This window comes from Phyllostomus discolor, chromosome 5 (assembly GCF_004126475.2).
Source record: "Phyllostomus discolor isolate MPI-MPIP mPhyDis1 chromosome 5, mPhyDis1.pri.v3, whole genome shotgun sequence".
NCBI classification, from domain to species: domain Eukaryota; kingdom Metazoa; phylum Chordata; class Mammalia; order Chiroptera; family Phyllostomidae; genus Phyllostomus; species Phyllostomus discolor.
The window spans coordinates 92607139-92620855 of record NC_040907.2 but is presented as its reverse complement, the minus strand read 5'-3'; the positions used below and the strand labels follow the sequence as shown (position 1 = coordinate 92620855).

Genomic DNA, 13717 nt, shown 5'->3' with positions numbered 1-13717 from the left:
TAGGCATTCCTAAAAATGTCAGGGAAGATATAAAAGATTATTCTGTGTCAAAGCCTCTGCTTCCTCTGTCAGGATCTTGGCATGGGATAAAATTCTAAAAAGAAAAACTCAGAGTGAATGTCAGAAAGGTTACATGCTGTGGACTTTCTCTAACAGTTATTTAGGTTCAAGAGAACTCAAAGAAAAATTGAAAAGAATCTGGGACAAAAGAAAGCTGGTAAGGATTTTAACAGTAATTTTATACTGCTTTTAAATGTTAATAAATGTGAACAGAATGGTTTTTTTTTTCCTTAAGTGTCAGGCATAATATAAAATTTCCTCTTCCCATTTCTTTTGTTCAGGGAGTTTGTCAGGTGCCATATATTTTAATGGTCTCCTGAAGAGGTATACCATACTCCCAAATGTATTTGTATTCTTGGCATTTTAGAACTGAAAGACATCTTAAAGAACCTTGTGTCTAATTCCTTATCCAGTCCTTCCCCCAACAGCAGTAATCACAGTCTAACATATTACTGATTCCTTGTTTCTTATGTGTATTGTTTATTATCTGGCTATTCCTACTAGAATGTAAGCTCCATGAGGTCAAGAATGTTTGTGTGTTTTATTTACAGACCCAGACTCAGAATAGGGCCTGGCACATAGTAAATCCTCAACAAACGAATGAATGAGCAATTGCCCACACTATCTTTAAATGACCTCCAGGATCTTGAGGAATCCACATATTCTGACTATTAGAAAGCTCTTCCTTAAACTGAGCTAAAATCTGGTTTTCTTTGTCTTTTAGCAAAAGGTCATCACTCTTCTAGAAAGGCAGCCTTCCAGATATTTGAAAATACCCTTATATCATCTGCTCTTTTCTCCAGGAGAAACATCCCAGTTCCTTCATTTGCTCCACATATGACATCGTTCACCAGTGACAGTAACCTTTGATTCCTGTGTATGAAGCTGCCTTTGAGTCCCCTCATGATCCTGCTCCACTCTTAGAAAGAGGCTGCCAGCACTAGGAGCAGAGAGCAGGCAGGGCGTGAAAAACTGGATGAATCACCTCCAACATTCCAGAACCACATGTCCACTAGTACCAATGAGGATTACATTTGTTTTTGTTTTTCTTCTTGTTTTTCTTGAAAGGCACATCAAATGTAGACTCATAGTGAGAGGGAAGGAAAAGAAGTTGATATTTGAGTAGCCACTAAGTGCCATTTACTCTGCTAGGCCCCCTAGTATGCTTTTGCTAAGTTAAAGTACCCAATAACCTAGCCCTAAATTTTTAGATAGCAAATAAGTTCCAGAGTTGGGATTGAGTATTTTGTCAACTAAAATTCCTAAGTCTATTTTTTTGTAGGTGCTTCTGCTAAATCACATATTCTTAACTTTCTTTATGTATTTGATCTCTAGGATTCAAAAATTGCAGGAACAAACTTTTACCTCTTAAATTTCTAATAAGTATTTTTAAACCCTTATTTTGTCTTCTGAGTTTAACCATTCTGCCCAGATTTTCACCAGCTATGGATTTGTTCAGTTGTTCATTTGTTTTTGTTTTCTTCTGTACCTTCATATTGAACGATGAGCCCTTGGGCAGGCCACTTGAACCTTCTGGCAGATTGACTCTGATCATTAATCAGTGCTCTTGGCCATAACAAAATACCATAGACTGGTGACTTAAACAACAGAAATTTATTTGCTCACAGTTCTGGAGGATGGGAAAGTCCAATATCAAGGTGCTAACCAATTTGATTCCTAGTGAGAGCCCTCTTCCTGGTTTGTAGACTAGACCTTCTTGCTTTGCCCTTACATGGCAGAGAGAGAAGGTAAGCTTTCTGAAGTCTCTTCTTGTTAAGGCACTAATTCCCATCATGAGGGCCTCTCCCTCATGACCTCATATAATCCCCGATTACATCCTAAAGGCCCCATCTCCCAATACCATCACAATGGTGTGTAAATGGACGGGGAGGTGGACAATAAATATTCAGTCTGTAACAGTACTGGCCCACCTTTGTTGTCCTTTCATTACTTCATTATAGCATGAAACACCCTTTCACCTACGTTGTTGAAGTGCACGTAGACTACCTGTACTCATTTGTCTTTCATGGGAAATGGTGGCCTATATGATCTACCACTTATTTTACTCAATGCTCAAAAACTTGCCTTTAATAACTAATTTTAGAATCTCTGTCCTCATCCTGTACCAAACTTATTAATATAGTTTGTGAAAATTCACTTTCTACTTTATAAAAATTATATTTGCCCCTTTCCGATTTTCTCAGACATACAAGACTACTTGGTATTGCTGATGTTGTTTAGCAGCATACAGCAGCAGCTCCCTAAAATACAATTCAACTGAAATAAGGGTCTTGAACTCAGCTAAGTATAACTTTTGATTAACTCGACTCATTTGGGGCTTTGAATCATTTTATTCTCCTTAGTCTGGAGTTCATGCTCCTTGACAAAGAAAATAGTGTAATAGAATTTGGCAGATAACACTTTTTGTCATCATCCATCACTATATCATCAGGTTCAAGAAACAGCATATTCATTTTTTAAGCATCTTCTTGCTCACAACATAACTGTATTTGCTGACCTTGCTTCCAAATTCCCTAAATTTCAATTGCCTTTTGGATTTTTCAGCTTACGTGTCCCCAGCCCACCCCATGTAAATTTGAGTTAAACCACTCATTGTTTGCCCCAAGCCAAGTCTTCTTACTTGTTTTTTATTCCTTTTTTTTATCCCTGCCTGGAGATCTGTTTATTGATTTTAGAGAGAGGAAAAGGGAGGGAGGGAGAGAGAGAAAAACATCAGTGTAAGAGAAATACATCAGCTGGTTGCCTCATGCATGTACCCTGACCAGGGATCAAACTTGCAACCTAGGGTGTGTGCCTAGGGTATGTACGGGGATCCTACCAGCAACCTTTTGGTGTACAGGACAATGCTCCAACCAATGGAGCCACCCAGTCAGGACCCTCATTCCTTATTTCTGAGATGATTAGACTCAAACTTTTAAAGTGTCCTGACCTTTTCTCCTGTATCCACTAGGATTACATGTAGTGACTTATGACAGAAATCTGACCACTTTGACTTAAACAATAAGGGATTGTTTTTCTTTCATAAAAAGAAGTCAGGAAGTGGGCAAGCCAGGGCTGGGCCACTTGTAAAAAGAACCAGATGCTTTTGTCTTCTTGTTCTACTACCCTTAGCAAGCAGCTTTTATACCTACAGACATAAGATGATTGCTGCTCCTGTGTGGTTGCACCTGCTGTCTGGAAGGAGGAAGAGTGAAATACACTGACACAGGATAGCAGAGTCTAAAAATGTCCCTCCTGTGACCCCCTTCCAACAGACTTTTACCTACAGCACACTAGCTAGATCATGTCACATGGCTACCTATTGCTGCAAGGAAGGTTGGGGGTTTAGATATTTTAACAGGGCATGTTGCTGCACTGAACAAACTATTAGTAAGGAAAAAGGGAAGATTGGCTCCTGGGTGGGCAAGTAGCAGTGTCTGCTACATTCTCCTTTGATCTCTGCTCAGATAGACTGAAAGTCCAGACTTTTTATTCTTTGTTAAAACTAATGTATTTTTTTTCTGAGCATTCCAACCACTCTGAATCTGTCGCCCTTGTCACTACCTGCCACTAAAATTTTAAAGGCATCCTGTATGAAGCCTGGCCTTTCTAGCATATTGCCTTTATCGCATCACTTTTTTTTTTTTTTGCTCAAAAACATCCAGTATTCTCCATTGCCCAGAGGATGACTGCACTTTCTTAGGCCCTTCATAATGTAACATTAGTGTGTTTTTGCAACCCTGACTTCTGCTACTTCAGCACAAACCATCCACTTCTGTAAAATTAGTCTACCTTTTTTTCTTGGAACAAACTCTGGCACTCTCCTGTTAAAAAGCCATACTTTGTACATTTCCTCTTCAAACTCTAGAATAATAATAACTATAACAACAGCAATAATAATATCTAACCTTTAATATGCCTATGTGCTAGGCCCTATCGTAAGGACTTTCAGTGTATTTTACTATTAAATTCATAAACACCAATTCAGGTAAATACTATATGTTCCCATTTAAGGAGGAGGAAACAAAGACTTTGAGAAGTTAAGTCACTTGCCTAAAGAGACACAGCTACACATGGCAGTTTTCCAAATTACACATCAGTGAGGAGTCAGTTTTGATCCTAAATATTCAAGTCTCCTTCCAAACCAGATTCACAGAGATCACTCCCTTCTATCAATTCCTGTTATATTTTTAACATGTGCTACTTGTATTTATGTTAGTACTTTTATGTATGTTTGTGTGTGTATATATACATATACACACATACATGCACACATATATTTGTGTGTGTGTGTGTATAGCTCCTTAACTATATGGAAGACTCCTTGAGAATGGGGACTTTTAATATCAAATACAATAGCTTGTGCATATAAAAGGCATTCAGCAAATGATTAAAGATGATGATGACTGATTTTCCACCACAGAAGCCAAATAGCACGCTGGGGCATAAAAGCGCTAGGAGGCGTTGGGGTCAGACTGTGTTCAAGTCTGGAGATAGTTTGGAAGAGTTTGAGGACTGTGACTTTGGAACCTCCCCTTCCAAGAAGTCAAGCATGAATGTTTTCAAAGAAAAGAGGAGAAAAGATTCTCCATTTCGGTAAGATTTTAAATTCCTCTGGAAAGTATATTTATCATGCATCAACTTTATTTTACTCATTAAATATAAATGAATGTAGATATTAAAACTAACTTAACCTTTGAAAAGGTAAGACTCTTGACACCTCATGGTCATGATTCTCAGTATTAATGACTGAGTGTCACAGATGTGTGGAGGAAGGGGTTCTTGTTAAATCTTCAGTGTGCCTGTTGAATTATGATCACCACTGTTCCCATTTGAAATTCAAATGACTATTAGCAGAAGGTAGAGCACACTCCGATGGTGTCTGTCCACATTCAAGTATTTCTTTGCTTGATCTTCTAAACTTTTTTGGTCATTTCCTGAAGTTTTCCTGAATTTTAATATCTCTGTCAATCCCTTTTCTTTTCGTAAGTTGAATCATCATGAATGTGTTATTCAACTTTGAAGTGAGGGTGGGTTAAATTTTGGTGAATGTTTTGGGAAAACATTTTCCTTTTTTTCCCCTCTTTGAGAGGAATAAGGAGAAAAGATGTGATATGAGTCAGAGAAATTTATCCGATAGCTGTTTGGTATTATATAGTGGAGAAATCTTCATTTTGGGGTATACGTACTTCTGAAGGTACATGAAAACTCTCCAAGGGGGACATATGCTTGGATAATTCCTAGTCGATCAATTTCTAGATCCTTGAGTTACACAGTACTTCTCCCTAAAATATGTGAGCTGGAGAATAAGTTTGCTAATCCACCTTCCACATTGCAGAGAGCTGCACCTCTCAGCCATTTCAAAGCTTGCATGCCATAAGGGTTTAACGACCTGTGTGGTGCTAAACAAAGGGAGAAATCAGAAGACTCCCACCTTCATCTCAAAAGGCTTTCTGTCTTTCCTTGTCTTATGCTATTTCTTTTAAGGGGAAAAGCCTGCCTTAGAAATAGCATATTTTAGTATGTGTTGGAAAGCATGGACATTCAGAACCACTTTAGGGACCAGAGCCTAGTGATGCTTTATTTTTTTAAGGGTACTAGAAATGTTTTGTGAAACTATCTGATTTATCAAAACCTATGGATAGAAATTATACATAATTTTTGAAGATTCAGAGTATTTTATGTAATAAGGTAGTTAAAAACCTATTTTGTCAAGTCATACCATGAAATATTCCAGTTACAGTCAGTTCTCCTATTTCATCTTATAGAATGTTTACTGTTTTGATCTGCTATTAATAAGTACCAAGAAATAAAATTGTTTAATTTATGATGAAAAATTATAGACTTCAACTTAAACATGTACAGGGAGCTACATAGTTGAGTTTTTTTGTTTAAACAATTATTTGCATCTGGGAACAAGAGTTTGAAGATCGTTGGTGTAAGCTGTAGATGACTTGAAATTTTTTCTTTTTAAACCCATGTCATTCTAATTACAGCTGAACTTTATCATATACAGGGATGGGCAAAAGCACGTTAATAATAACAAAAATAATACGATAATTAATAAATAATACAAGAATAAATTTTGTGTACTTACAAGTGTAAACCTACTTTTGCCTACCCCTGTATTTTTAGGGTAAAAGATGTTTGAATCAAAACCTATAATTAAGATCAGGTTTGTGGTCTATATACTTGATTCTGTCAAGGGGACTATTGGTAAAAATTTTCAGCATCAACTTTTCCTTTGAAATTCTTTAGAAATAGAGGAACTATATAATAATGAAATTTAAATGTAGGTCTTTCTTCCATTTTAGTTTTTGGGTATTTTTAAATGGCCTTATATACTTTAAGCACATAATAATTATTAATATACTACCATTTATTAAGCACCTACCTAAATTTTATTTATAATTTTCATATTTCGGTAAAAATATTTGTAGAATAGGATGCTAGACCTCAGAAAGGTTAAATGAATAGGCTGCCCAAGGTTAGATGAGGCTTAATTCAAGTCCAGATCTCTGTCTTTTCTGCACCACACTGTCTCTTAAGCAACAGGCACTCAAAAGCTTGGTGAGCTGAATGGACTCTGCTGTTCTCTACTCAGTTTCTCAGGCAGCCTGTCTTCCCATAAAGAATACAGAGTACCAAACACTGGGGTGTTAAACCTTTACTTAGTGGTTATCTTCTTTTAAGATATTTATACTAATTAATATTTATACTTGTATTCATACTCGGTAGACATTTACTAAGTATCTAGTTGGTATTAAAAAGATGTATGAACATGATATCATCTGTCTTCTATTCATTAAACATACAGAAGCAGAAATAGGACCTTCAAACATCTATTAAGACAGAGTATTTATTAAGTACCATTAATGAGCGAGCTGCAGGGCACTCTAAGAGCTCTGTTGGTGGGCACTTTGAAGAGGAGAGGAAAGTCCTTATAGAGTAAGCAGTTTTGAAAATGAGTAGAATTTCAGCAATTGGTGTGACTACAATGAGCTGAGGGGAAAGGAAAGAAGTCAGAAATGTATAGGACTGCTCCTAATGAAGGGGGCCTAGATGTGTCTAGGGATAGCCCAAAGTGGGCTGGGGGAGCCAGCAGTTCAAAGGGCCAGCCAAGTCCATGTCAGTCTCCAGAGGGGTCCCAAACAACCTTACTGATTATACATATACCGGTGACATTGGTTGTGATTGGCTTCCCTTTCCTTGTGCCCAAGTCTTCTTACATTATAAATCCACAACTGCAACAGTTGTAGGGAACATAGAAACATTTATACAGACAGTTTGCTGCTCAGTATGCTTTCTGTCATGTAATGTCTAGTATTAGACATGATTTTATGCCCTGGTTAGTATTTATTGAGGGGGAAAGGTCATCAGTTAGTATTCCTACGAACAAAAGAACTGTGATGGAAACCATTAGAGTGAGGTCACCTTGACTATTTTGAAAAGTTGTACAGAGAATAGGTGAGACCATAGTAGTGCCATCTTCTCATTTTGCATGCTGTAATACTACCGTATGTTGACTTTCAAGGCTTCCAGAGTCAGTACCGTCAGGCTCCAACCACTTACCAGGAGAAAACAAGAGCTTACCTACTGCTATTTCCCTAAAATCTGATTCTGAATTGTCAACAGCTTCAACAGCTAAACAATACTACTTAAAACAATCAAGATATCTTCCAGGTAAGTAGACAAAAGAAAATGCTTACTCCTACCAACTATATAGATAAGTCAAACTCAAGTGTCCTGAACCTTTGTGGAAAAGGCACCCTTGAAATAAAAAGTATAATAACAGTGCTCTTTGCTGGCTCAGCCTTGTCAGTGCTTGTTATCAAGTACTTTTCTGGGCCTCCTGCCTTTGTGAAGTCTGCTCAAGAAATGCCTAGCAGCCAAAAATCAAGATAAAGAATATGACTCAAAATAATAGCCCCCTCCACCCAACCAAAGCTATGCCTTTAGTAAATGCTAAATTTTATTAAAACAATTTTGCACCCCCATTACAACTTTTTATAAAATGTACAATTTTATACTGTTCCCTAAATGATGTGATACATGTTTTCTAAAGATCGTTTGAATTTCTGAGTAGAACATGCTAGGGTCACAAGATGGGCAAGGAGGTTGGTCAAGAAGCCATTGAATTCGTCTCGGTAGAGAGGATAATTACTTATTCCAGAATGGTAAAAGCAGATAGGGAAATGGGTAAAATCTAGTCTAGATGTCTTTCAGTAGTGAAACTGACAGGACCTGCTGATGTGATTAGCATGGGTAACGATAAAGAACGGAAAGAATTAGTGTTGGCTTCTGGATTTTTGACTTGGCAACTGGGTGGATAATGATGACTTTAACTGAGAAAGGGAGGATTAGGAGAGGACAAGAATGTAGAAGTAGAGAATAAGGAGTTGAGGTTGGGATGCCTATTTTTTTTATTGTTCTATTACGATTGTCCCAATTTTCCCCTTTTGTCCTCCTCCGCTGCCCAGCCCACCTCCTGCTCCCACCATCAATCCCCACACTGTTGTCCATGCCCATGGATCATTCAAACATGGTGTTGGGATGCCTATAGAACAACTGAGTTGATGTATCTAACAGACAATTGGATATATGAATCTGGAGCTTAGGAAAAAGATCTAGACAGATGGTGAATTTACATTTTACCTGAAAAGAGAATTTTCTCCTGAAAATTCACTTAAAAATTCAAGTTAGTTGAAAGGAAATCAAACTTTAAATCACTATGTATCTATACAGATACATCTTTAGTTCAGCAAGAGGAAGAAATGATAATTTTTCTCTCTGCTGTTGTGGAAATGGTCATTTACAGGTTTCTGAACATAGTTAGGCCATTTGGTTCATATGAGGAAGATTTGCTTTTCACATTTAAGCCTCCAGAAGTAAGCTACAGTCTTCACTTCCCAGAAGTGTGTTTGGGAAACAAGGGTAAGGAAGATGAGAGAAAAGGTTGAGACTGGATTGGTAGCAAGAGATTGATGCATAACATATTTTTCTGGTTATATGGTTACCTTTTAGGCAACCATATAAACTTCAGTACTAGAAATCCAATAGGAATTCACTCCTGTTGTCAATAACTGAGTAGAGAAAAGAATGAAACTAAGTAAAGGGTTTAGAAATGAATGGGGTAGAAAACAGAAGACACGTGGATATGTAACCAAAAGCAGGTCCAGCTGCCTGCTGCTACGAAAACCAATATTCAAGAGGCAGGTGCTGATGTAAAGGAAAGGGTTTATTTTCAGATGCCAGCCACCTGGAAGATGGGGGACTCATGTCTCAAATCCTATCTCCACATCTCAGTGGAGGCAGAGACTTTTATAAGGAAGGAGAGAGAAAGCAAAACAAAGAGATCAAGGGGAGGGGGTTGAGAAGTTCTCCACCTCCACTAGCACAGCCCATTCCAATAAGGCAATTGATGTCTTGCTGCCAGTGTGTGTCGTCCTGCTTTAGTCATCCTGGCTCCACGTCATCCTGGCTCCATAGCATCCTGGCTCCATGGTTGAAGGTCAGCAAATCTCCTGGAGTTGGGATGCCTAAAGGTCAAAGTCTGTCTTTCTGGGCAGTTAGTTCCTAGGATTCTTATACAAACATGCTGTTTATCTACAAGCTACATATTAGTCAGAGTCAGCACTTACAGAAATAATGTCTAAAGAATGGTGGGATGGGTTACAGTTTCCCACTGTTACTGTTATACACAACGGTAACAGCAATATGTTATGTTTTCACTGTTACTGACATATAGTTAGGCACAGATGTTGAATAAGTTGCAATAAACCTATGGAGAACTAATCACAGCATTTAGGATTCACTTCTCTGCTGATTAGTAAGGAGGAAGACACTTCCTGAGAGAAGTTGAAGAGATTGGCATGAAGTTATCGAGGTCAGAGCTAAAAGGATAATGGATATTTGAAGATCTAAGTGTGATAAACACTTGTTGTAGTTATAAATCCTTCTAGGGGAGGGGAGTCAGCTGGCATGTAGTAGATGAGCAGCACTTTTCATGCAGAAGGGGGAAAACATTCTAGGGCCTATAGGGAGTATGCACATTCATTTCTTAATTCTGTTGATTCATTTGTTTGTTTTTCTTTTTATTTATTTTATTTTTAATAGTTTACTTTTATTGTATTTTTAGTCATTTTATTCATTCACTCAGTGATAAATAATAAGTACCTAATATGTGCCAGGTATTTACTGTTCTAGACATTGATATACAGGGTGGGGCAAAAATAGATTTATAATTAGTATGGAAAATAATACATTAATTAATAATATAAGAATGAACTCTGTGTTTTATATACTTATACCTGTAAACCTACTTTTGCCCCACCCTGTATTTATATAGCATATACAATACATTGAACAAGAGGGACATGGTCCCTGCTCTACAGAAGCTTACATTCTAATGGAGAAAGAAAGAGAAAATTAGCAGATAGTGGTAAATACTGCTGTGAAAACAGGGAGATGAACTCGGGATGAGTGCTCAGTCAAAGGGGGGTGGGGGCCAAGGTCCTTGATTATCTAACATTTGAGCCGATACCAGAAAGATGAGAATAGAAATAGTCATGTGAAGATGAGAATAGGAATAGTCATGTGAAGAGCTGAGAAAAGATGTTTCAGGCAGAGGGGGGAAAGACACTTGCTTATTTGAGAAATAAAACAAACGACTTCACATTTGTACTTTAATGGGCTTAGGAGAGAGTGGTATGAGGGAAGGTGGGGAAATCTGGCAGAGTTCAGATGATATAGTACTTGGAAAGCAGGGAAAAGAACTTGGGTTTTATTTGGAGTCCGGTGGAGGCCTTTGAGAGGACTTCAGCAGGTGAGTGAAATGTGATTTGTATATTAAAGAGACTCTTTGTATAAGGAATGGATTATATGAACAAGACTAGAAGCTTGCGAGGCCATTTGGGAAGCTACCGCAGTCCTCTGGGGGAAATATGATGATGATTTAGAGACAGATGGGCTCAAGATATAATATGGAAATGGCCTTGCTGATGGATGTTGGTAGAAAACAAGGGAAAAGTGAGTTTGGGTCATTGAATCTTGAGTGGATGGTGGTGCTGTGTCCTGAGATGGGAAAACTTAGGAGGAGCAAGATTGGGTGGGGAAGAGGCAGTCATTCTTATCTGAGGGCTGACACACTGAAGTTGCTTGTGAAACTCCAATGTGGAGAGGCCAAGCAAGCAATTAGAGGGAAAGAGTCAGGAACCCTGAAAAGGGACCTAGTTCCAAGATAACAGATTGGGAGTCCCTGGTGACTCCCAGACAGTATTTAAAGCCATGCAATGATTAGGATTGGCAATGAAGAAAGACCTTGTGAGCTGGAACAGTGGTAGCATTAGAGGAGGAGGAGCTGAGAAAGGGAAAAGGAAGCAGCCAGACAGATGAGGGGCAAACCCCACCATGGTGGTTTCCAGAGGCCAAGAAGGTGCATGTACCTGAAAGAGTTGCTTTCCCCTGAGCAGTTGGATAAGGAGGATGGAAATGTCTGATTAGATCTGACAGTGGAGAGGGGCCAGGTGACCTTGATGAGCAGTTTCAGTCTCAAATGGGGAGGGAGATGTAGATTGGAATATGTTGAAAACTGATGAGAAATAAGAAATCAGTAACCAGAGACCTAAAATGGCTGAGGAGTAAGTTGAAGCAACATTAATCTCCTCCCAGGACCAATGTAGCTAAATTTATAACTAAATTGTAGAGAAATCATCCTTAATAGCTAATTGAACACTAGCTGGAGAGAAGCCTTATAACCAAAGACAGACAGAAGAAACCACTTCATCACAATTAGACTGGAGGGTAGTACAGAGGAGGTATGAGGGCTGGCAGGGCTCCCGTGGGGAATAATTGAAGTTCCGGAGGGATATTTCAGCAGCCAGGGGTTCCCCTGACAAATATGAGGTCTAAACCCCAAGCTGGGCTCCCCAGCCTAGAGCACCAGAGCCAAAAGGAACCCAGATAAAATCCAGCAGTGAAAAGCAGTGGGGTTTCTGTCTACCAGAAAGAGATAACTAAAAACACAGAGAGCTTCTTAAAGGGCCAATGCCAAAAATTTCATTTGCTGCCACTTACTCTGGGTTCCACCAGAGGCAGGGTTGAGTGGACTAGAGACGCTTGAGGACAATCGGAGGTAGGTGGCTCTGGGGAGAGAACTTGAGGAATAACCACCAGGATCCCTTTGTTAAGTCATTCCCCACACTGCAGAAGCCATCTTTCTCAGGCAGGGCTCTCCCCTCCAAGTGGTATCAGCCTGAGGGGAAGCAATAGCCCTGTCCACAGGAATTACTCTGCCCTACCCTGTAGAGCTTAAGCAGGGCTGCAGGATACAGCTTGAGCCTATATCATTGATTAACTTTAACACGTAAGGTAGATCTCTAGGGGCTCAGAGATTTAGCTGACCCTCCCCCAGGCTCAGTGCTGGCAAAAGCCAGCCTTGGTGTACGGCCTCGTTCTTTCACCCACACAAACAGGCCCAGCAGAGGGGGCAACATGCTGTGAAACACTGATAGCTCTGAAAGGGTTGCCCAGGGCTAGTCACATGCAGAACCTGACAAAGGTCTGAACCAGAGTCTTTGCAGATACATACAAAGGTACAAATTAGGTACATACATACCTAATATATAGAAACAAATACAAAGAAGCAGCCCAAATGGGAAGACAAAGTAACAGATGCCAAATGAAAGAACAAGAGAATTCTTCAGAAGAGGAACTGGAAGTGAAATGGAGGCAAGAAATTTATCAAAGAGTTTAGAGTAATGATTATAAGGATATTCAACAGCATGAAAAAAGACATAGAAACCATAAAAAAGGACCTGTCAGAAATAATGCAATTTCTGAAATCAATAATACATTGGAAGGAATAAACAGTAGGTTAATGAAGAAGAGGATCAAATCAGTGATTTGGAAAACAAGGTAGAAAAAAATAACCAAGCAGAACAGAAAAAGGAAAAACAATTTTAAAAAATGAAGAGAGCTTAAGAAACATTTAAACAACATAAAGGGTAACAACAACTGCATCATGGTAACATCAGATTTGGAAGAGAACATGCAAGGGATTGAGAACCTATTTGAAGAACTAATGACTGAAAATGTCCCTAATCTGGTGGAAGAAAAAGATGTACAAGCCCAGGAATCTCCAAGTCCCAGACAAGTTGGGCTCAAAGAAGGCTACACCAAGACACATCATAATTACAGTGACAGGGTTAAAGACAAAGCGAGAATCCTAAAAGCTGCAAGAGAAAAAGCAGGTAGTTACCTACAAGATTGCACCAATTAGACTGTCATTTGATTTCTCAAGAGAAATATTACAGGCCAGAAGGCATGAAATTTTCAAGGTGCTGAAAAGCAAGGACCTACAACCAAGGCTACTTTACCCAGAAAGGCTATCATTTAAAGTTGAAGGAGAAATGAGAAGCTTCCCAGAATAGAAAAAACTAAAGGAGTTTGTTAACACTAAGCCAGTACTGCAGCAAATGTTAAAAGGCTTGCTTTAAGAAGAAAAAAGAGAAACAAAAAAAGAAGAAAATAGTCTTAACAATAAAAAGACTATATGCATATCTATCAATCACCTTATATATAAATGGCTTAAAATGCTCCAGCCAAAAGACATTGGGTAGCTGAATGGACAAGAATACAAGACCCATATATATATATA

The 13717-nt window shown here is 38.7% G+C and overlaps 1 protein-coding gene across 10 annotated transcripts in view; it reads left to right on the top strand.

Annotated features, from left to right (window-relative positions):
- The window catches only part of MAK (male germ cell associated kinase), a 104658-nt gene that overhangs the window by 69940 nt on the left and 21001 nt on the right, over positions 1–13717 (top strand). For all 10 annotated transcript variants that reach the window (XM_036026570.1, XM_028512032.2, XM_028512033.2 and 7 more), the window contains exons 10-11: positions 4484–4656; positions 7595–7743. In XM_036026570.1, coding sequence (XP_035882463.1) covers positions 4484–4656; positions 7595–7743 — 322 coding nt within the window. The remainder of the gene's footprint in view (positions 1–4483; positions 4657–7594; positions 7744–13717) is intronic.